The following is a 21,717-nucleotide window of genomic DNA, read 5'->3' as shown; positions in this document are numbered from 1 at the left end:
ACTTGGGGGGCAGGCGGCGGTGGGCTCGTTGTCTTTGTCCTAATGGACCTGTATCGGGGTTCCACCACGAGCGGAGCTCTGACCCGGCGTGACCGAAGTCGATGGCCCCGGATTGCTTCTCTTACGGAAATCGGGGAACGTAGGCCACGGCTCACGGGGCATGCGGGGCACAGGTTGGCTCCCAAGGCGGCGTGCCGGTGGACTGGGTTTAACGCTCCAGCCTTTAAGGATCTAGCCCCATGGATGTGGTGACAGAGCGGCCATCGAGCTCCCCGGGTGGAAGGGGAGTCCCCGGACGTGACCCGAGAGGGGATACGCCGGCCTGCTGCTTGGCCAAAGGTTCGAGGGGATATTGGGATGACCTCAGTGGGGGAAGGCGCCTCTCGCGCCCGACGTCCGGTTTCCTTTGGCTAGTATGTCGCTCGTGCCGCTTCTATTCCAGGAAGTCCTGCCTCCTGGGGAGAGCAATTGCAGATCGGCCGTAGTGGCTGCAGGCGCTTGAGGGTTTGCCGCGTGGGGTCGGGTGACAAGCCAGCCGTGTCTTGCGTGATCAATTAGGTAAGGGCGGAAGGGCGTTGTCCGTACCGGACGGGCGCGCAGAGGACCATGCTGCCGGAGGGGATGCCGGACGCATCAGATCAGCGGGCCTGCCTGCGCACTTGGCCTTGGGGATCACGGGCCGAGGGTGCAGACGAGGGTGTGTCCCGGTATTCAGACGGTCTGCACCGGGCCGCTAGCGACTTGGAAGAGGCAATCGGGCACTTCGTGTGCCTGCGGATGCAGGTCCGTGGGGATGCCCCCCCTTCGGAGAGCGCGAAGGCGTGTTGGGTGAGCTCTGGACGAGCAAGGACCGGCTGGAGATCCGCGGGTATTCCGGCCCAAGAAGGAGCGCTAGGTGAACGCGTGGGTATGCAAAAAGTCCACACGTCATGGTCTTCCGCAAGGGGATCTCGTTCGCCATGCTTTTCTGTTTATACGCGTTTGTTTGTCGGTACACTGACGGTCTGGATTCTGCCGAATGGACGTTGCAGCGGTGGCCCGCCCTCACTTCTCGACGTTGCTGGGGCGAGTTGGGAGGGGCAGCGACCCTGGGTTCCGCGGGTCTAGTGAGCTTCTGGAGTCCGATGCGTCCGTCTGCGGTCTGGGACAGGGGGTGGGAGGACGGAAGCTGCCTCTGACGGAGGTCCAGCCACATGGGGAGCGGGGGATCGCCTGGGGATCGTGATTATGTATCTAACCGACGCTGGCGCCGGCGCTTGAGGATGGCCGGTGGAGGTGAGGACGGAGTTCAGATCGCGTACGAATTGCGCGCCATGTGGCCCAGGTTTCAGGCCGTACGTATGGGTTGGGTGCTGCCTGCGCCTTGTGGTGTGGCTGTCAGCTGGACGCGACAGGAAAGAATGGCCCTGCTTGGTGGGTCTCGGGCATAAACTCTATCTCTGAGTAGGGGGATAGAGTGGACTTCTCGGCGTTGCGCTAGGCCTCGACTCGAGAAAAGCGGTCTGACATGGCGTCGCGAGGATCGGTCCTCTGGGGTCCGTGCGCCAGTCGTCGAGGTAGGGGCCATGCACGACTGCGCGGAAAGGCGACGATCGGCATGCCTGGGACACTCTCGGGGCGTGAGAGGCCAGTGTGTGTACTGGATTGATCGTTGCGGCCGCGACACAATCAAAATTACTCATATTGGTCGGCTCTTTGGGTAGCTGTATGCTGAATAGCGTCCTGCTGTCTGAGGGCGGCGTACGTCTCAGATCGGATGGTAACGGGTCCGGCCATGCGAATTCACTTGCAGGTTTTGGTGGGCTCTCAGAGTCAAGAGGATGGGGGTCTGCGTACTTCTCTTTGCTTGTTGTGTGATCGAAGTCACGGGAGTCCTCCCTTGTCGTCTCTTTTGTTCTTGAACTCCTTTTGGCCCTTTGTCGAGGAGCGTTCGCACTCTGAGGGGGAGTTCTGTGGGGGGGTCCTGAAGAGGGTGAGTGGTGGTCGAAGCAATACTGTGGTTGGTATCAAGCCGCCGCGTGTGGGACCAGCGGTCTGGTACGTGGCCAGCGGAGCGAAAGACGTTTGTAATGATAGGTGAGGGCGTGGAATCGGGAAGGGAACTGTCGCGCCTCGGGCACACTTCACTGGGCTCGGCCCAGCGGAGTTTGGGGCTGGCTTTGGCCCCCTGGTTACCGATTTCTGCGCCTGCCGTTTCTATTTCGCCTGGCACGTCCTGCTTCCCTGGGTTGGGGGTAGGTCCTGTGTGTGTGAGCTGATGTTCGCTGGGTAACGGCGTAATGCTCCTAGGGCCGCATTATGCCTCTTATCTTTGGCTTTGCGCAAGGCCGTCTTGCCGGAATCAGCCCTGGCCCTCAACAGATTCTGGATGCTATTGGAGTTCCGGAGAGGCCAGAGCCTGAGCCTTATGAGAAGCGGCGTGTGTCCGTGGCAGGTTTGTACTGGCGCGTCTGTCTGCGTCTAAGCGCTGTCGGGAGTGCGTGCCTTTTTCCCTTGCAGGAGAGCGCGAATCCTGACAGCGGTGCTTGTTGGGAGGAGCGCCTTAATTTATCGCGCCGCCAGGTTGTACAGGTCGGGTCTGGCAGAGTTGCTGGTTGGCGCTGCATTGCAGGCTGCCTTGCGATAGACCTTGGTTCAGGCGTCCTTACGTCTTGCTCCTTGCTTGGGGGCGGAGCTTTTGTCCATGGCGCTCCTCCTTCAGATTGACCGACGAGGAACACTAGGGGCGGGTGGACATATCGCTCATAGCCCTTCGAAGGCCACTGCCATCTCTTTGGCTTACCTACCCTGCTGCGCAGCGTGTGTTGAAGGCACGAGCCGGTTGAACTGCAGATGTACATACCATTTCTGTCTGCTCTTGCTCTTGGCTTCTCGTGTCCCCTGTTCTGAGCCGCGCGTGTGTGGGCCTGTTTGTGAGGTGTGTGTCGCACCTCCGCCACCCATGAGCGTATGCTCTTAGTGCGCGGGTTGCTTGTGTGGTCGTTCTGTCGCGCGGGTGAAGATCATCTTTCAGTGTGAAGCTTAACTCTGGTTTGATGATATTGTGGGCGTTCCTTTAGTGTGGAGCTCTGCCTATGTGTTGCTCTGTGGTCTGTGGGGGTGATTGGTGGATGTTCCCTCGCTTCCGTCGGCCATTTGGGAGGACAACGGAGAACCGGCGAGTGGGTCGGTTGGTCTGACTGGCCTGCTTTGACTCTGCGGCGTCGTATCGGAGGTGGGTCGACGTCTTCCGGTAGGGAATTGGGAGGGCGTGAGATGCTCCGGAGCCCTGTGCTCTGGCCGTCGTGGGGCTTTGCTGAGGGGGCCCTGGGCTTGATATACGCCCGGGGGTTCAGAAGCCCCCTGCTGCGGATGCTCTGCTCTCGGAGAGAGGCGTCGGTTTTCGCTTCTAGGTCACACTGGCCGCGCGAGGACGGCATTGCAGGAGGCCTGGTTGGTGCCGGGACGCGAGGGTTAGTGCGCTACTCCTCGGGGTTTGAGCGTGGTCTCACTCCTTTTTGTCTCGGCTGAGGCCTTGCAAAATGCGCCTTCTCGGTTGTGCGATTTCCCCAGGCCTTCCGTAGGCGCGTGAGGACGTGGGAGGCATCGGCTTTTTCAGTCTGAGCCGGTTTGACCCGCGAACCCGGCTGAGGCCGGCGCTGGGCGCGGGAGGGGTAGCGCCCAACCCGTACTTATACTAGACTATAACCTACGATATACTTCTAGGTACACTTACTTCCACTAACCGAACTGACGTATGCCGAGAGACACTAGGGCCGTGGAGCGCTATGCCGCTCCCGTTCCGACGCGGCGGGTAAGAAGACTGAGAGCGACGGGCGGCGGCAGGCGGTTTATTCCCCATGGCGCGCCTCTGGGGTTCTGTGGGCCCGCTGGAGTTGCTAGGGTAAAAGTCTTCCGACAAACGTGCACGCGCGGCGTGTACACCTACTGGAATGGATATGAGCAATCACTCGAAGAAGAATGTCTTTTATACTTATTTTAATTTAAATGGGATTTTTTTTAAAAAAAAGGAGAGAGCGGGAAACCTAATTCCTGTATAAAGTTAATATTAATGCATATAGTATAGCACAGGGCTCTGCAATCTAGCTGAAAAAGATGTATAATAAGTTCCAATGACTGGAAGTGGAAAATTCAGGCTAGAAATAAGGTGTACATTTTTAATAGTGAGGATAATTAACTATTGGAAAAACACTGCTAGGCACTTGGTGGATTTTCCATCACCTGAAATCTTTAAATTATGACTAGATATATTTCTAAAAGCTATGCTGTAGCTCAAACAGAAGTTATACTATACACATTTTAAACATATTGCGTGATATACATGACACTCAGGTAACATCTAGGCATCTAAGATCAGATTCTACTCACACACACTACAACCTTCACACACTATATTTTTAAGAGAAATCTCATTTTCAGTACAGATTACAAAAAATTAAAAGGAGAAAGGCTTCACTGTCTCATTCATACATGGACGCATTGGGCTTATGGGGACCTTTACTACCAATACTGCTTACCAGCTTTTATGATCATGACAAATTTAAATGTTGATGTTTTATCATCATCCTAGCTAATCATCCTTTCTTATAACTTTTATTATTTCTAAAAATAAATCCACAGAGATTAGAAGACACTTACCAAACTGAAAGATTTAATGGAGACAAACTTCAGTTTTTCTGTCCTGCCAGATGTTCTGAACGATAGCTGATACAAGCAGTAAAAAGGGACACTACAACAAATAATCCATTACACCCAATACCCTCTTATTTGTAGGACCTCATCTTCTGAGCATTCTTTGGACTTGGACTGGAATTCTTGTAACTTGGCTTCTTACTGAGCGCTTTCATTTTTGTTTCCATTTGGACAATTCTTAAGCTGATGTTCCAGGCAGGATGTAAATATGTTCCCTTTGGTGGCTGAAGTCAGCAGTCTCATATTATAATACTGTACATGATGATTGTTAGGCAACACCTACCAACAGCTTGTTATTTGGTAAGCTATTCACATACTAGTCTGATCAAATTATAGTTATTATTGGGCTTGATACTTCATTCCTTTTCATTCAAGGCTTTCACTGGTTTCAGTGGAAGTTTTGGGTGCATAAGCAATGCAAGATAAAACTCACTGTTTGCTATACTTGACATATGTGGATAGATTTGTCTTCTTGATTTCATCTACAGCTAGACCCATGCAGGAAAACTTTCCTATTGCAGTGACTGGCATAACATTTGAAAAAAAAAATTGAGTCTGAAAAAAGTGCTAGATATTGGATATTCAATATGTTCTACACATTTTGGACATATTACGATAAATGTCTGCTCTTGAAGAACTATACTGTTATTTTAGCCAGTCACAGGAAAAGGACTTCACCATGCCTACAGTGAATATATCTCAATTCCACATAAAGCTTTTCTTGGTTGCAGCTGTACCTAAATATTGATTTTTGAATCCCATATGGAATACACATCGATTTGCATGTAAAAGTGGTATAGAATGGAGTAGAAATAATGCAAAGTAGAAAGACTGTGATTTTGTTTGTTTGGTTGGAAGACGGTTGGGTTTTTTTTTACACAAATAGGGATTTAAAATAAAAATGCCTTTGAACAGACAAAAGTTAATAACCTTTAAAATTCCTGATTGTTTGCAATTCTTTATAATACCGATAGCAATTCAACCCTATAAAATTGGTACACAAATGCATCTTATCTTCTGTAAAAATAATTTAGGTAGCTTGTATTTTGAATCAGTCTATATATTTTAATTATATTTTCATTTAGAAGGTAATGTCTGTGAACATGCTATTCTGACAGCACTGAAGGCTAAAGTCCTTTATCTAGCCAAAAAAGGGATATTTCCTTTGCACCACGAGCGTAGGGTAGGCTTCCCTATTTGCTAATGTGCCTCAACACTGATCTGACAGGACCATCATTGAGCAAGAGGGGAAGTCAGTGTCATGCCAAAAACCAGTGGACTACCAATTAGCATAAACTCTGTTTGTGACTATCTGTTCATCTCACTTACAGGCCTCCAAACTATCACGACACCAACTTCCAGAGTCTACTGAAAATTAATCATCTTTTATATGGATTAATTTTGTACAATGACTTTGCATAGATTTTTCTTTTAAGAATTTCTTGAAGGGAACTTACCCAATAAGATCAAGGAGACAGGACTCATCGTCGTCATCATCCATGACAACTAAAGCAAAAAAAGGAAATGACTGGTATTTCATCAAAATCAGAGAAAAAATTTCCTTCAACAATAAAACAAAATTTCAAAACATCAATTTTTTTCAATAATCAATTGTGGGAATTATGTGATATTTACTCTGGGCCATATTCTTAGAACTTGTACAACTGCCACTAAAGTTAATCCAAGTCCTGAAGCTAATGTGAGTCCTGCACTCTTATCTGCGTGCAGAATTTAGCCCCGTGTATCTATCTGTGTAAACATAATGCAGTATTTTAATCCTGTCATTCTGTGGTTATTTTAAAAATGGAAGATGACAATGGCCTAATCAAACTGACCAACTGGACCACTTTATAGATCAAAAAATGTTAATTATAGACTCATATTTCTCTCCCAGTAAAATACATTTCTGGGAATTTTTGTTTACAGTGACAGCTCACTCATCAGGGAACAAATGAGCATTGCAAAACTTGGAACATTGGGGACTACTAAGCATGGTGTTTTGTTACTCACGATACAATAAGGTGAAGTAGGCTGAAGGGAGTAGGAACCACAGCCCAGTGGGCTGGGAAGAACACTATATGCCCAACCTAAGTCATAAGGCACTGAGCAGCTGGCTGAGAAGGATGCTGTTTTCTCGGAACCCTTTAACACACATTTGTGTCAGTGGCTGGCCCTTAAAGATATGCTCACTCTTAGTTTCTTCTAAGTGACAATCATAAGCATACTTCAGTGAGCTCCTGGTAATAGAAGTGGAAGCTGAAAATCCTAAAGAAATATCTGCTACACACATCACTTGCATTAACTGGATTGTATTTAATCACTTGTGCATTAGTTACACCCTATCTCTACTTCCAAACCATCACAGCCATCTTCTCTCCTACTCACTGCTTGTTCAGTTTGGGATGTATGTTCTTCTGCATTTCTCCTCTGCTTGCTCTGGTCTTTAGGCTTCTGAGATTGTAGGATTCTGGTTCTCCTACCACAATAACCATCATCATCTCATTTCACTGCTCTATCTCCTTTACTCTCTTCCACTCGGTTGATACCCCTTAAGGTTCTATCCTTACATTGCTTCTCTTGCCCTCCTTCACTCTCTCTTTGGGTGACCTCATCTGCTCTCACTATTTAAGATACAAACTCTATGCTGGCATTTCCCAAATCTACCCAAAACTCCGACCTTCCATCCAACTATCCACTCTCAAGTCTCCAAACGTCTTTATATCATCTCCTCAGGAGTGTCTTGCGACCACCTCAAATTTAACATGTCCTAAATGAAATTTCTTAGTAATCTCTCTAAATTTCCTCTGTTCTCTACCTTGCTGACAACTCCACTATCTCCCCTATCACCTGGACTTGCAAACAAGGTGTTATCCAGAATTACTTTGGGGGGATATGCAGCCCTTCTATAGTGCAGAGCCCCACACAGTAAGGATTCCCTCTGCATTAGTTTGCAGAAGCAGGTGAGGGGGGGGCCACCACCGTGTGGATTCTCCAGTGCTTACTCCTGTTGGGTGCAGGAGGGGAGGGGGACAAGTTGAGCCTACAGGGAGCTATTTCAACTACTGGACTAAAGTAGCATCCATAGAGTGACTCTGCACCCTAGGAAAGAGAATTCTTTCCCCTATGGACTAGTCCATCTACTCAATGCCATATCCAGCTATTCAGTATAGATGCTGGGCTGAGGATTTAAACCACAATGATTTACAACATAAACACTATTTTATTATGTCACTGCACTGTGTAAATATGTACTATTAAGAATAAATGTTTAGCCTACAGCTTTCTTTAACTATATTCCCAGTAGTGTTTACAGTACGTTGTTCCTTCCTTAGATCTATCAGCAGAATTTTGAGTCCACACATGGAGTACTGCTTCAGTGGTGGGATTTTCTAAGAGCTTGTCTACACATACCCTATTACAGTGGCACAGCTGCAGGCCGCTATAACGCTTCACTGTAGACACTCACTACAGTGACAGGAGAGGTTCCCCCATCGCTGTAGTTAATCCATCTGACCTCAAGGCAGCAGCTAGACTGATGGAAGAATTCTTCCATCAACCTAGCCTGGCCTATACGGAGGTTTAGTTCGGCATAATTTTGCACTCCTGAGACACGTCACCATGCTGAGATAAGTTTTCAGTGTAGACCAGCCCTCATATGCACAAGTCTCACTGAAAATCAATACAATTTGTGCTGCATTAAATAGGTTCTTTTGAAAACCCCACCCCAAAAACACAATAGCAGTATATTTTCTTATGTAAAAAAAGTTCTGTGGCTACTTCATGGGACACTACTGTGTAACCAACTGCTTATAAACAACTGAACTTGAGAAGAAGCAAAAATAAAGATGGAAATGTTTTACCAAATTGACCATAAAATCTGTTGTGACAAAGTAATAAAGGTTATAGATTTTAAGAAAAAAGAAATAAAAGTCTAAGTAACAATGCAGAAGTTTTGCTCAGCTTCAGTATTTACATATGCATCAAACCAATAAAACAAATAAGCTGAATTTGACAGTAAAAGCTCGATCATTTGTCAAAATCTGCAAATTATATTTTAAAAAGAAAAGGTAGGACCGAATGAAAATGCATTATAAATCAAAATTTCAGTGGGTAATTCATATTGTTCTTTACAATCTTTATACTTTATAAAGTCTTGACACTAAAGACTTTTTTTATTAATTCAAAATGAAAAATATCTACCAATATGTTTTTCTTCATTCTGCAAGTCTATTCTATTAAAATCTATCCAACATACTGTTAACAATACAAAAGTAAGATACATATACTGTACATTTGAGCAAGCAGCAAAGATCAAGGGCAGCCATGATTAGCGAGCTCCCAAACAAAAGCATGCTTACAACATGCCAGAATAATGAATTGTGCTGTGAGCTAGTCTCAAATGCCAGTGGAGTAGACTTTTAAGAGTCCGAATACAGAGTTCTGCACCTGGAAGGGAACTGAGCCAGCCAGGGAGTAGTCTATGTGAAACCTATCCACTTAAAACATAGGATCCTAAGCATGCACCCTGTAAAGGACTAAGACTTTTTTTTTAATGAAAAAAACACAACCACACATAAAATGGCTTAGAAATATGAGCACAGAGATTACTCCTCAGGCTATTCAACATATGAATAGCAGAGGAATATTATGTGGTATATTACAATATTTATGTTCATATACTTCCTAACCATGAAACAGCTTTTGTGCAGAAACAGCCATTAGACTTCGGTAAGTTACCTCTTCTGTTAGTAGGAAGGCACAGATTGTGTGAATATAGGCTTTGATCAGAAGAACACTTAACATTGCTTTTGCAGTGTATTTGCATGCTCATTCAGGGGTCTATTACACCTATTTCTAGCTTTCAGACAGAATTAGGCTCATAATCTCTAAATATCACATAAACCGAAAAAAAGACCATCACAAAATACAAATAAACTGGATGACAATCCACACATAACAGGTCTTTACAGATGAATTGTGTCCGTGTAAGGTATCTGATTTAGGATCAACTTTATTCTTTTTTCCATACTTCTAATGAAATTCCCATTAATGCCAACAGAAATTCTGTGCATGTATGGAAAGGAGAATAGATTCCATTATTTCCTTCTTATCTATCAGTGATTTGGTTCAATAGACATATGCAAAAAATTACTATCAGCAGTCTTTACACAATCAATGCAACAGTACTTCAAACTAGCCAAAGATACACAGATCATATTTCTGGACAGCTCAGATCCAAAAATGCTTATATTCTACTGAGGGCATCATCCATATATATTAGAAGGGTCTATGCTCTTGGGACTTGATACACTTCAAATAATAGAAACTGTAGCAACTTCCTACTATTATAGCCTCAAGTGACTGCCACAACTTCCTACTTAATATGATGCCATACTGAATTGCAAGAAAAAAATGATATCGCACAGAGTCTGCAAAAGATCTACAAATAGCATATAGAGGATGTGATCTGTGGAAAAGTGGTTCAAGTTTAGAACTAAGTATGAAACTTAGAGGCTAACTAGATATTTAGGCTAAATTCTGCTCAGTTCACTGTGTAAAGCTAGAGTAATTCTATTTACCTCAATTAAATTATTCCAGATGTACATCAGTGTAACTGACAGCAGAATTTTACTCATAGAGATCTAGATACTATGGTGATTGATGCTCTATAAATACTGTAGGATAACTAAGTTAAAGATACTGAGCCAAATTCAACGTGATGCAAGCAAGTGCAAGTCCTTAAGCTTACGTGTTTAAAAAAGGGTGGCCAGGTGTCCGATTTTTGACGGAACGCCAGGTTGAAAAGGGACCTGGCAGCTCCTGTCAGCACAGGACCGTTAGAAGTCCCGTCGGCAGCATAGCGGAGCTAGCTGCGGCTCTGCATGGCTCCCAGAAAAAATGGTATGTCCCCCGCTCCGGCTCCTACATGTAGAGGCAGCAAGGGGACTCCACACGCTGCCCCTGCCCCAAGCACCAGCTTGGCAGCTCCCATTGGCCGGGAACCACAGCCAACGGGAGCTGTAGGTGAGGTGCCTGTGGATGTGGCAGCACACAGAGCTGCTTGGCTGTGCCTCCACCTTGGAGACAGAGGGGGGACATGTTGCTGCTTCTGGGAGCTGCTTGAGGTAAGCACCGCCCAACGACGGCAACCCTGATCCCCTCCCATGCCCCAATCCCGTCCCAGCCTTGTTCCCCGTCCCACGCTTCAAACCCCTCAATCTCAGCCCAGAGCACCCTCCTGCACCCCAAACCCCTCATCCCCAGTCCCACCCCAGAGTCTACACCCCCAACCAGACCCCCTCAGACACTTCCCATACCCCCAACCTCCTGCCCCAGCCCTGTTTCCCTTCCTGCCCTCTGAACCCTTCAGTCCCAGCCTGGAGCACCCTCCTGTACCCCAAATTCCCCATCCCTGGCCCCATAACAGAGCCCACACCTTCAGCTGGAGCCTTCACTCCCCTGCACCCCAAGCCCTTGCCGCAGCCTCGAGCTCCCTCCTACACCCTGAACCCCTCATTTCTGGCCCTACCCCAGAGACCACACCCCAACCCCAGCTTCAGCCTGGAGCCCCCTCCCATACTCCAAACCCCTTGGCTCCACCTCCCAGCCCAGAACCTCCTTCTGCACACCAAATCCCTCAGGCTTGGCCCCACCCTGGAGCCCGCACCCCCAGCTGGAACCCTCACCCCCTCCTGCACCCCAGCCTCCTGAGCCATCTCGGTGAAAATGAGCAAGGGTAGGGAGAGCAAGCAACAGAGGGAGGGGAGGATGAGGTGAGCAAGGTGGGGGGGCTCAGAGAAGTGGTGGGGCAAGAGTGTTTGGTTTTATGCCAGTAGAAAGTTGGCAACCTTATCAACAGGTGATGTGTAACATGTAAAGTAAACTCCCTTACACATATTTATTTCCATTTACCAATGTGTGCACACACAGATGTCTGAGTTGGTGTAATTAAAACATCAAGGAGCTAGAAAAGGTTGTAGAAAAGTTATAACTTACAATAGGGTTTATTATTTAAACATACAACCCCTTCTGCTTGCCCCCCCCTTTTTTTTTTTCGGCGCCACACTCCTCCCCTTTAGTCCTTCAACACACACTGACAGAATTTGGCCCATCATCTCTAAGCTTCACATAACCAAAAGAAAAAGAATGAGGCTTAATTAAAAGCAAGCTTCCAATGCAGTAGTGATTGGGCTCTGAGCTGTTACCTCCTACAGTCTCACTGCCAGTAAAGTGTAAGTTGAAGATACAAATGGTAAGAGTATGTGAAAATAAATAAATCTGCAGGTGTTTAAGTGAGTCTAAACTGGAGGTGTTGGGTGAGAACTGGAAGATGCGAATTATATGAACCTCCACCCCTCTAGACTTTGACTCACCTCTGACTTTGTCTCAAAGACTGCAAATGGCTTCAAAACATGTTTGACCTGCACCAAATGCATTCTACCGCTCTCATTCATTTCTTAAAATGCCAACAAATACTGAAAGATCTGTTAACCTTCCAAACTATTAAAAATATGTACATACATAGAATATGCGAAGTGTTTTCCATCAGAAACTAGTAATTTTAAACTATATTATATATTGGACATAAAAAAATTATCAAATAGTTAATTACTATAATCTTATTTAACATTTCTTAAAGAACCAAGCCTTACACTCCCAGGAGACAGTCAAAGGAAAGAGAGGGACAGCAGAAGAAAAAGAGCACCTGAAAATCTGACATACTTCACAGTTTCATGAGACTGGTATTTACATTTAAACAGCTTATATTACAAACTAATCACTTTAGATACAGATATCAGAGCATAACAAAAACACCGTGGATGTAGTTAATCTCAATAAACATGTACACTAGAAAAGCTGGATGGGCTTCCTGTGTTCTGTCAAGTTCAACGTATTAAATAAATGAAAGCTAAGCAGGGTCTTTACTTTTGTTTTGTTAAGTATTTATGGAGCACTAACAGAAGACGAACTGTATGAACTAATAGATCTGTTCTATCATCTCTCAGCTTGTTCAGCGACTGATCATTCTTCAATAAATTATGATTCAGACCAAAATATAACACACAGGTTCATAACCTGAAAGCAAGCTTTATTTCTCTATTTAAAAATATTCATTTGTCCACTAAAAGTGGGTTGACCTCTTTATCAAAATTAGGACTATATATATGGTATTCTTCTGTGCTCCCAGGTGATTGTCCGACATGCTATACTATGCTCTATGTACCTAGTGAAAACTTTTAAAGCAGACATTACCCTTTCATGAATGCACACCCAAAGCACCTACTACCATCAACAAGAGTTATAATGCAAGCACTGAATGTAGAATAAATTCCAAGCAATTGACAAGATGCATCATAACCTTTTGGGGAGCCACTGCAATGTAGCATGTCAAATATGTAAGTATTATTATCTCCACACAATTTAATCTGTCAAAAATCAATTTATCATCATCACACCAAATGTGGCCCTGTTCTAAGCAGGTGCAACACAACTAACTCACCAGTGTGGTATCTGCTTACATTCAACCTTTACCATTATCGTCAGTACCAAACAAAGACACACAATGTAACTTTTGAATGTCTTATTATGATGCCAGGCAAAATTTGATTTTTTTTAAATAATTTCAACAGATAATATTGTTTATTTTAAGCACCATTTTCTATTTTTATCTATTTAAATTTTCATAGTTGTGCAAAATTGTAGCTTTTTTTTTTTTTCCAATTTTATCCATTTAGATTTTTACAGTTGCAGGAACTTATGGGACAGTCAGACAATAATTAATGACAGTAGACAGAGTCAAAAAGTTAAAGCTTTAACAGTTAAAACACAAACTCAACATGACATGTCAAAGTATACAGAGTAAATAGCCTTATATCAAACTCTAGTAAATTCTCCAGCAATATTTTTCTTGCTTTCCCTATCCGTAAATTTCAATTATCATCAATTAAAATATTTTTGTCAGTTTGTGTGTGTACGGTGAAATCGATGTTTACTGACATTTACAAATAAAAATCTAATCCTTCCAAGTCTACTTGTACATGACTACTCTAGGAACCAGAGGTGCTGACTCCATGGGTGCTCATGGAAAAAAATAGTGGGTGGTCAGCACCCACTGGTGGGCCCTGCCGATCACCTGCTCCTCCTCCCCCCAGTACCCCTTGCCTGCCAACGGGCCCCCTGGGATCAGCTGTTCAACGGCAGGTAGGAGGCACTGGGGGAGGAGTGGGGACAGGAAGAGGTGGAGTGAGAATAGGGTGTGCTCAGAGGAGGGGGTGGAACAGAGCAGGAAGAGGCGGAGTGGGGCGGGGTGGGGGCTTGAGGGAAGGCTTGGAGTGGGGGTGGGTCCTGGACCAGAGTGAGGGTCATGCACCCCCTCAGGAAATCAGAAAGTCAGCACTCTGCTAGGAAAATGTTACTGCATTGTCTCTCTCATCCACAGAGGAGTTGGTCCAATAAAAGATATTACGCCATCCACCTTTTCTCACTGGCACTGGGGACAGTTTGAAAGCAAGTATATTAACTTTTCTGATCTGTTAGCCCACTCTTGTGGGCTACAGAATGGTCCTAGTCCTGGCCCTACTCCCTGTGGGACAGAAACAGACCCCTTACATGCCCTTGCACACCAACACAGTACTGGCCAAGACTGAGCCCACGGAACGTTCAAGATACAGTAACATCGGGGCACAACATAGTGAACTACAAAAATAGAGTTAAGGTCAGGGGTCAGAACAAAGGTCCTGAAATTAGAGCAGTTTAATATTCATTTACTGGAGTCAAACTCATTTAATGTAGTTTTAACTAAGTAGTTAAGATTTCAGGCTCACTAATGAGAAACCACATATGCTGCTACACTTGGGTACAGCCATACTGACCGAAGGAGAATGTGGTAACCATTTAGAACATCCTTATGGGAAATTTATATATGAACCTTTTAACTACTGTAGTCAAAGAAAGACAGATACAGCAGATAGATATTGGCTTGCTGACAAAGCATAATCATTTAATTTTGCTGTTGCACTATTTTCTTACAAATACACTAAGATTATCACACTATCTTAATATATTGTCTTCTTTGCAGGCAAGAGCTAAAGTGATTTAGGCTCAATATAGCACTGAGATAGCACTGAGATAACTTCCCTTTACATATGCAGTGGTAGTTTAGGATACACCTTCACACTGTTTCTAAACTCCAATACTGGCTTCATTAAGCTTCTTACTGATAATCTAACATTGCTATAGTCCACTTCTGTAGAGGTTATTTTCATTTGAATGCTATATATACTCACGCACTTGCACTAAAATGATCTCAATGTGATTTTATATAGAAATAGTATAATCAAATCTCATAAAAATTGCAATGTAATCAAATTCTCATCATAATCTCCTGGGAGACCAAACTTTTAGGGACTTTCTCAATTTCTTCTCCCTTCAGTGAACAGGGAGTTTTGCCACTTAAATGTCTGAAGAAGTCACCAATGCACCTAATGAAAGGATAAATTTTGGTTTTGCCACAAATCCTAAGCGTATTGTTGCACTACCCTTGGAGCACGTCAGAAGGCAAGGGGAAAACCGGAGTCACTCCACAATATGCCTCCTGGTTTCCCCTTTACTCTGGTGAGGAGGTATCCTTAGCCAGGTATGGCATAGACTTGATCAGGGGTCTCAAACACGTGGCCCACGGGGCTCTTGCGTGTGGCCCACCAAGCTCCCTGCGCCCCCGCCCCCCCGCCCCTCTGCCTACCTGTGGGATTGCCCCCCGGGGCGTTGAGAGCCCCACACCGCTGTCTGAAGCAGACAGCAGCACACCTCTTCGGGCCGGGGCGGGAGGGGGAAGGAGACAGAGGGCTCCTGCATTGCCTCCTTCCAGGTACCGCCCCCCACAGCCACCATTGGCCGGGAACAGGGAACCGCGGCCAATGGGAGCTTCATGGGAGGTACCTTGAGGAGCAGCAAGAGCAGTACATGCAGGGAACCCTGAGCCTCTCCCCTCCCCCAAGGGTTGCAGGGACAGGGTTCCAGCTGCTTCCTGGAATGGAGCAGCACGGGGCTGGGGGCCAGAGCAGCAGGCAGGGAGCCTGACCCGGCTCCGCTGCGCGCTGCTGCCACCCCAGAGCTGCTCTAGGAAAGCGGCACCGGGTTGGATCCCGCACCCTCTAGCCCAACTCCCTGCCCTGAGCCCTCTGCCACATCCCGCATCCCTCCTGCACTCCCTGCCCTGAGCATCCTGCCGCACTCCGCACCCTCTTGCATCCCATCCAACGCCCTACCCTGAGTCCCCTGCCGCACCCTGCACACCACCTGCACTTCAACTCCCTGCCCTGAGCCCCCGCCGCACCCTGCATCCTTTCTGCACCCCCTGGGGGCAGTGTTGGGTGGGGACTTCGGGGAAGGGGTTGGATTGGGGCAGGGAAGGGGTGGGAAGAGGTGGGGTGGGGAGAGGCCTAACTGAAAGGGTGGAGTGGGGGCGGGGCCAGATGCAGCAAGGGGGGTATCAGTGATGCGGTCCTCGGTTCAATGCACTAGTCCTCATGTGGCCCTCACGGTCATTTGAGTTTGAGATCCCTGGACTAGATTCCCCCAACAGGCTGACCAGTACATTGTGGATTGGAGCCAAGGTTCAGTCCATTCACCACCTCTTCCTGCCTACTTTCATCCACATGCACAAGGGAGGGGAATGTAACAGCTCTGTGTAAACTACTCTCCTCCCCATGCAGCTACCCTTGGCATGGGAGCCCATACAGGGAAGAAAGGCGGCACCGTAAATACTCTTATTCCCTATCCGGCCATGAGATGTGATCTGGCCCACAAGGAATATATTTATAATTACCATAAATTATTTAGAAGAAATGGTTTTCTTTTGAACCACAGTTCTCTGAAAAGTGACTGAATAAAGGTTCCATGTTTAATGTCTCTTACTGACTATATCAAATTTGCTCAGATTAAAAGTAAGACTATGACTTTTCTAATTGTCAGCCCTGCAAACCCAATCTGAGGTAAGAAAGCTAGGCTGTATATTTTCAGCCTGTGCAAACCAAATTCTGCCCTCAGCTATACTAATGGAATAGTAATTTCTTGAAATTCCGTAGGTTAGTCTCCAACTGGACTGGAAAAATGTAAGTGAAAGAACAATTCAGTTCTGCAATTGGAACATTAGTAATTTTTTTGTTTGTTTGTTTTAAAGTACAAGCTGGAATAGACTTTCGCTCTCTCTCTCCTAGCTGTGCTGTCAAGACAGATAGAACATTAGAAAACTTGTGTGTTAGGACAGAAGCATGCCACAGAGATTGGCTGCTTCCCAGCTCTGCTCCAATATGCCACTTCCAATAGAAAGATCCCCAAACATGCAATACTGAATATCAACCGATGGGCTTCCATGTTCCACAACCTTCTCCTCGATCCCTTTGCCCCTGGCTTGATTTCCACTCAGTTTTCTTCCTCTCCAATAGTGTAAGCAGAGGAAAACAAGAAGCTCCTTGTTACGTGAAATCTCTAAGAAAAGTTGCTTTCAGACTTAAATTTAATAAAAAACTCCACTAAACATGGTGTTCAATTCTGCCTTTCAAACAGAAAGAAGATTTTATCACCTCCAGTTTCTTTATCCACTGCACTAAAGGTATTACTTGTACTCTTCACCAAAGCGGAAAGGTATAGACAATGGGCCGAAGTGTTTTTAACAAGTTAAGGCAGAGTCTAACCCTGTAAAAACTTTATTCACTTGCTTAAAGTCCCATTAACTTCAAGAAACGTGCATAAATATTCACAGAATTAGGACTCCACTTGGTAAATCTCATTGTATATGATACCTTCCTCAAAAACTGTCCCTGAACACTATTTATATTTCAAAGACAATGTTGTTCACTTTATACTAGGCATGAAATCAAGGTCACAATTTATAAACATTTTAAATTCCTTGTTCCCTCCAAATTGTAAATTATTTCATTGAATTCCAATGACATTACATATTAAAATCAGGCTTGTAGTGTTACACTACCGTCACCGGATTTTGCTTTTTCAGGTTTCTTTTCCATCTTTAAAGTCTCCAGTAAAAAGGGGACTGGAGTAACACCATTGTTGCTAAAGATTTATGCATATATAAATTAACGCATTTCAAATCACATCAAACTAAAACTCGTCACAGATTTTTAGGCTGGATACCACTGTTTCTGCTGTTGCAAAAGTCAGTTTAAAATATTTAAAAATTCACAAAATAGTGAGATATCTTGATTTTAGTTGCTTTGGTTTGGGTTTTAAGAAGGACCAGAACAAAAATTACTTTATAAATGTTTTAGATCTTAAGACAAATTACTGCTCTGTTTGTACTTTTTAAAATTAGGATATGGGCAAGTTTAGTTTGAAACACACCAAACTGCACACACAGTAAGCTATTTTCTTAACGTTTTCAGTTTGTGCTTTTAAAAAATTATTAAAATTATACAAAGTATACCACACAAAATCTCATTAATTTCAATATGAATTTACATATTGCATCTGATCTGGATATATCTGAAATTAGAGTATTCAATGCAATTTACAATACAACTGATCTATCAGAGCCAACAGCGTGAAATATTTCACACTTACTTATATTTCAATTATTTTCCAGTAATTTAAATAAAAGTCTTACTATAATATTGACTATTTTCATTATGCAAAATCGTAACAAAAATTTGTCACGATAACAGGTATATGAAATGGAAGACTATTACAATTCCAGTTACATTGTAATACACCTCTACCCCAATATAACGCTGTCCTCGGGAGCCAAAAATCTTACCCCATGACAGGAGAAACTACGTTATATCGAACTTGCTTTGATCCGCCGGAGCGTGCAGCCCTGTCCCCCCAGAGCGCTGCTTGTCCTCATTATATCCAAATTTGTGTTATACCGGGTCATGTTATATCAGGGTAGAGGTACAGTTCTGAATTATTTCACTTCTCTGATAAAATGTACACCTCTACCTCGATATAACGCTGTCCTCAGGGGGCCAAAAAAATCTTACTGCATTACAGGTGAAACCGCATTATATCGAACTTGCTTTGATCCACCGGAGTGCGCAGCCCCGCCCCCCCGGAGCACTGCTTTACCATGTTATATCCGAATTTGTGTTATATCGGGTCACGTTATATCGAGGTAGAGGTGTATATGACATTTTTATTCCCATGGGTTGAGTACAGTTGTAAAAAATTCAAACTTATTGGGGTTGTCGATTTATCACAGTTAACTCGTGATTAACTCAAAAATATTAACTGCAATTAAAAAAATTAATCACGATTAATCACACTTAAATAAGAGTGTCTTTTGAAATTTATTAAATATTTTGGATGCTTTTCTACGTTTTCAAATATATTGATTTCTATTACAACACAATACAAAGTGTATAGTGCTCACTTTATATTATTTTTTATTACAAATATTTGCACTGTAAAAATAATAAAAGAAATAGTATTTTTCAATTCACCTCATACAAGTACTGTAGTGCAATCTCTATCGTGAAAGTGTAATTTACAAATGTACATTTTTTTTCCTTGCATAACTAAACTCAAAAACAAAACAATGTAAAACTTCAGAGCCTTCAAGTCTACTCAGTCTTACTTCTTATTCTGCCAATCGCTAAGACAAACAAGTTTGTTTACATTTACAGGACATACTGCTGCCTGCTTCTTATTTACATGTCAATTGAAAGTGAGAACAGGCATTTGCACTTTTGTAGCCGCCGCTGCAAGGTATTTACGTGCCAGATATGCTAAACATTCATAGGCCCCTTCATGCTTCAGCCACCATTCCGGAGGACATGCTTCCATACTGATGATGATCTTAAAAAAATAGTGCGTTAATTAAATTTGTGACTGAACTCCTTGGGGGAGAATTATACATCCCCTGCTCTGTTTTACCCACATGTTGCCATATATTTCATGTTATAGCAGTCTCAGATGATGACCCAGTACATGTTGTTTGACTTACAAACACTGTCACTGCAGATTTGACAAAATGCAAAGAAGGTACCAATGTGAGATTTCTAAAAACAGCTACATCATTCGACCCAAGGTTTAAGAATCTGAAGTGCCGTCCAAAATCTGAGACGGACGAGATGTGGAACATGCTCTTTTAAGACTTCTGAAAGCAACATTCAATGCAGAAACTACAGAACCTGAACCAGACCAAAAAAAAAAAAAAAATCAACCTTCTGCTGGTGACATCTGACTCAGATTATGAAAATGAACATGCGTCGGTCTGCGCTGCTTTGGATGGTTATTGAGCAGGACCCTCATCAGCATGGATGCATATCCTCTGGAATGGTGGTAGAAGCATGGAGGGACATATGAATTTTTAGCACATCTGGCACATAAGTATCTTGCAACGCCGGTTACACAGTGCCATGCAAACACCTGTTCTCACTTTCAGGCGACATCATAAACAAAAAGCAAGCACCATTATCTCCGGCAAACGTAATCAAACTTGCCTGTCTCAGCTACTGGCTGAAGTAGGACTGAGTGGACTTGTAGGCGCTACAATTTTACAGTTTTATTTCTGAATGCAGGGTTTTTTTGTATATAATCTGACATTTGTAAGTTCATCTTTCATGATAAAGAGATTGCACTACAGTACTTGTATTGAAATACACTTTCTTTTGTTTTTACAGTGCAAATATTTATATTAAAAATAAATAGAAAGTGAGCTTTGTACACTTTGTATTTTATGTTGTAATTGAAATCAATATATTTGAAAATGTAGAAAACAGCCAAAAAAATGTAAATAAATGGTATTCTATTATTAACAGTGTGATTAATCACACAATCAATCACAATTAGTTTTTTTAATTGCTTGACAGCCCTAAATCTTACTATGGCACAACTCAAAGTAATGGAAGGAAGGAAATTCTGAATCAAGACTACCACTATATCTTTCATTAACGTAATTACATCAAAGCTGTGTGTAACACAATAAGTCTGATCTTGCAGTGTTTGCACAGACAAAACCCCCAGAGTGAAATCTTGGCCCTACTAAATTTGATGGCAAACTCCCATTGACTTCAATAGGGTCAAGATTGCACCAAGGGTGTGTCAACATCAGAAAAAAAAGAAAAATGTATTTTATCATGCATTTACATAGAGCTGCTAATGCATTAAAACTACAACTGTCTTGTCCATATAGATTTCAATGTGTTAATTACCATATGTTAGCTTCCTAGTGAAAACAAGGCCCCAAATGTAATTGAAGGGAGCTCTACAAGGACTTGTATCTGACTTGTATCGTCTGAGAATTCTGCAATATACAGAAACAATAAAGAAAAGTAATTCAAACCCTTATTATATTTGTTTTTTAAATTTCCAAAATGCTGTTAAAAATGGCATTGTGTGAACCTTCCAACAAGGAGATATTATCTCACTCTCGCAAAAACTTACCAGGCAAATAAATGATCAGCTGTGGAGTTTGCTCCCCCATATTGCCTGCCTTTTGCTCTCAAGAAGCAAATTTTGATTTTTGCACAACTGCAGTATAGGCAATGTTATTAAAATATATTTCTCTTCCCTACCCCAGTTAGTTTGAAAATTATGCACCAGGAACTGCTAGAGAATGTTCATTGGAAAAAAGTGGCCAACATTATGGAATTTGACTGACTACACTAAAACTAAGAATATGAAATGTATACAGAGTAGTGTGGAAAAATGGATGAACTATTATCAAGATGTCATTTTTATACATTAAAAACAGCAAGAGAAACTAATTTGAGAAAAGTAAACTTTTTCCGTTAGCAATCCACTCACAAACTGTACTTTCTGTTCAGATTCAAATAAAGGTACAACTGTGTCCTGTGAATATTTTCCCCAAGACCCAGACAAAGGTAAGCCTCAGCAATTATACAACTATGGTACTTTACTAAAAATCATTTATACTCCAAATTACATTCTATATTTTTAAGACAGAATTTCAAACATTTGCTTTTTCATTGGCACTTATTTAAAATCTCAACTTTTTTTCTCTTTATAAAATGGATTTTTGATCTAGGGGTCTCATATTGAGGA

At 43.5% G+C, this 21,717-nt stretch overlaps 1 protein-coding gene across 7 annotated transcripts in view; it reads right to left on the bottom strand.

Annotated features, from left to right (window-relative positions):
- Positions 1-21,717, bottom strand: part of BICRAL (BICRA like chromatin remodeling complex associated protein) — a 76,242-nt gene that overhangs the window by 28,511 nt on the left and 26,014 nt on the right. For 4 of the 7 annotated variants that reach the window (XM_075064361.1, XM_075064360.1, XM_075064359.1 and 1 more), the window contains exon 2: positions 6,150-6,198. In XM_075064361.1, coding sequence (XP_074920462.1) covers positions 6,150-6,193 — 44 coding nt within the window. In that variant the 5' untranslated portion in view covers positions 6,194-6,198. Of the gene's footprint in view, positions 1-6,149; positions 6,199-6,882; positions 7,027-7,077; positions 8,602-20,864; positions 20,953-21,717 lie in introns of those variants that run through there. The other 3 variants (XM_075064364.1, XM_075064362.1, XM_075064358.1) reach the window with 3 other exon arrangements.

This window comes from Chelonoidis abingdonii, chromosome 3 (assembly GCF_003597395.2).
Source record: "Chelonoidis abingdonii isolate Lonesome George chromosome 3, CheloAbing_2.0, whole genome shotgun sequence".
Taxonomy (NCBI): domain Eukaryota; kingdom Metazoa; phylum Chordata; order Testudines; family Testudinidae; genus Chelonoidis; species Chelonoidis abingdonii.
The sequence above is the reverse complement of the archived record's forward strand: the minus strand, read 5'-3'. Positions and strand labels throughout refer to the sequence as shown.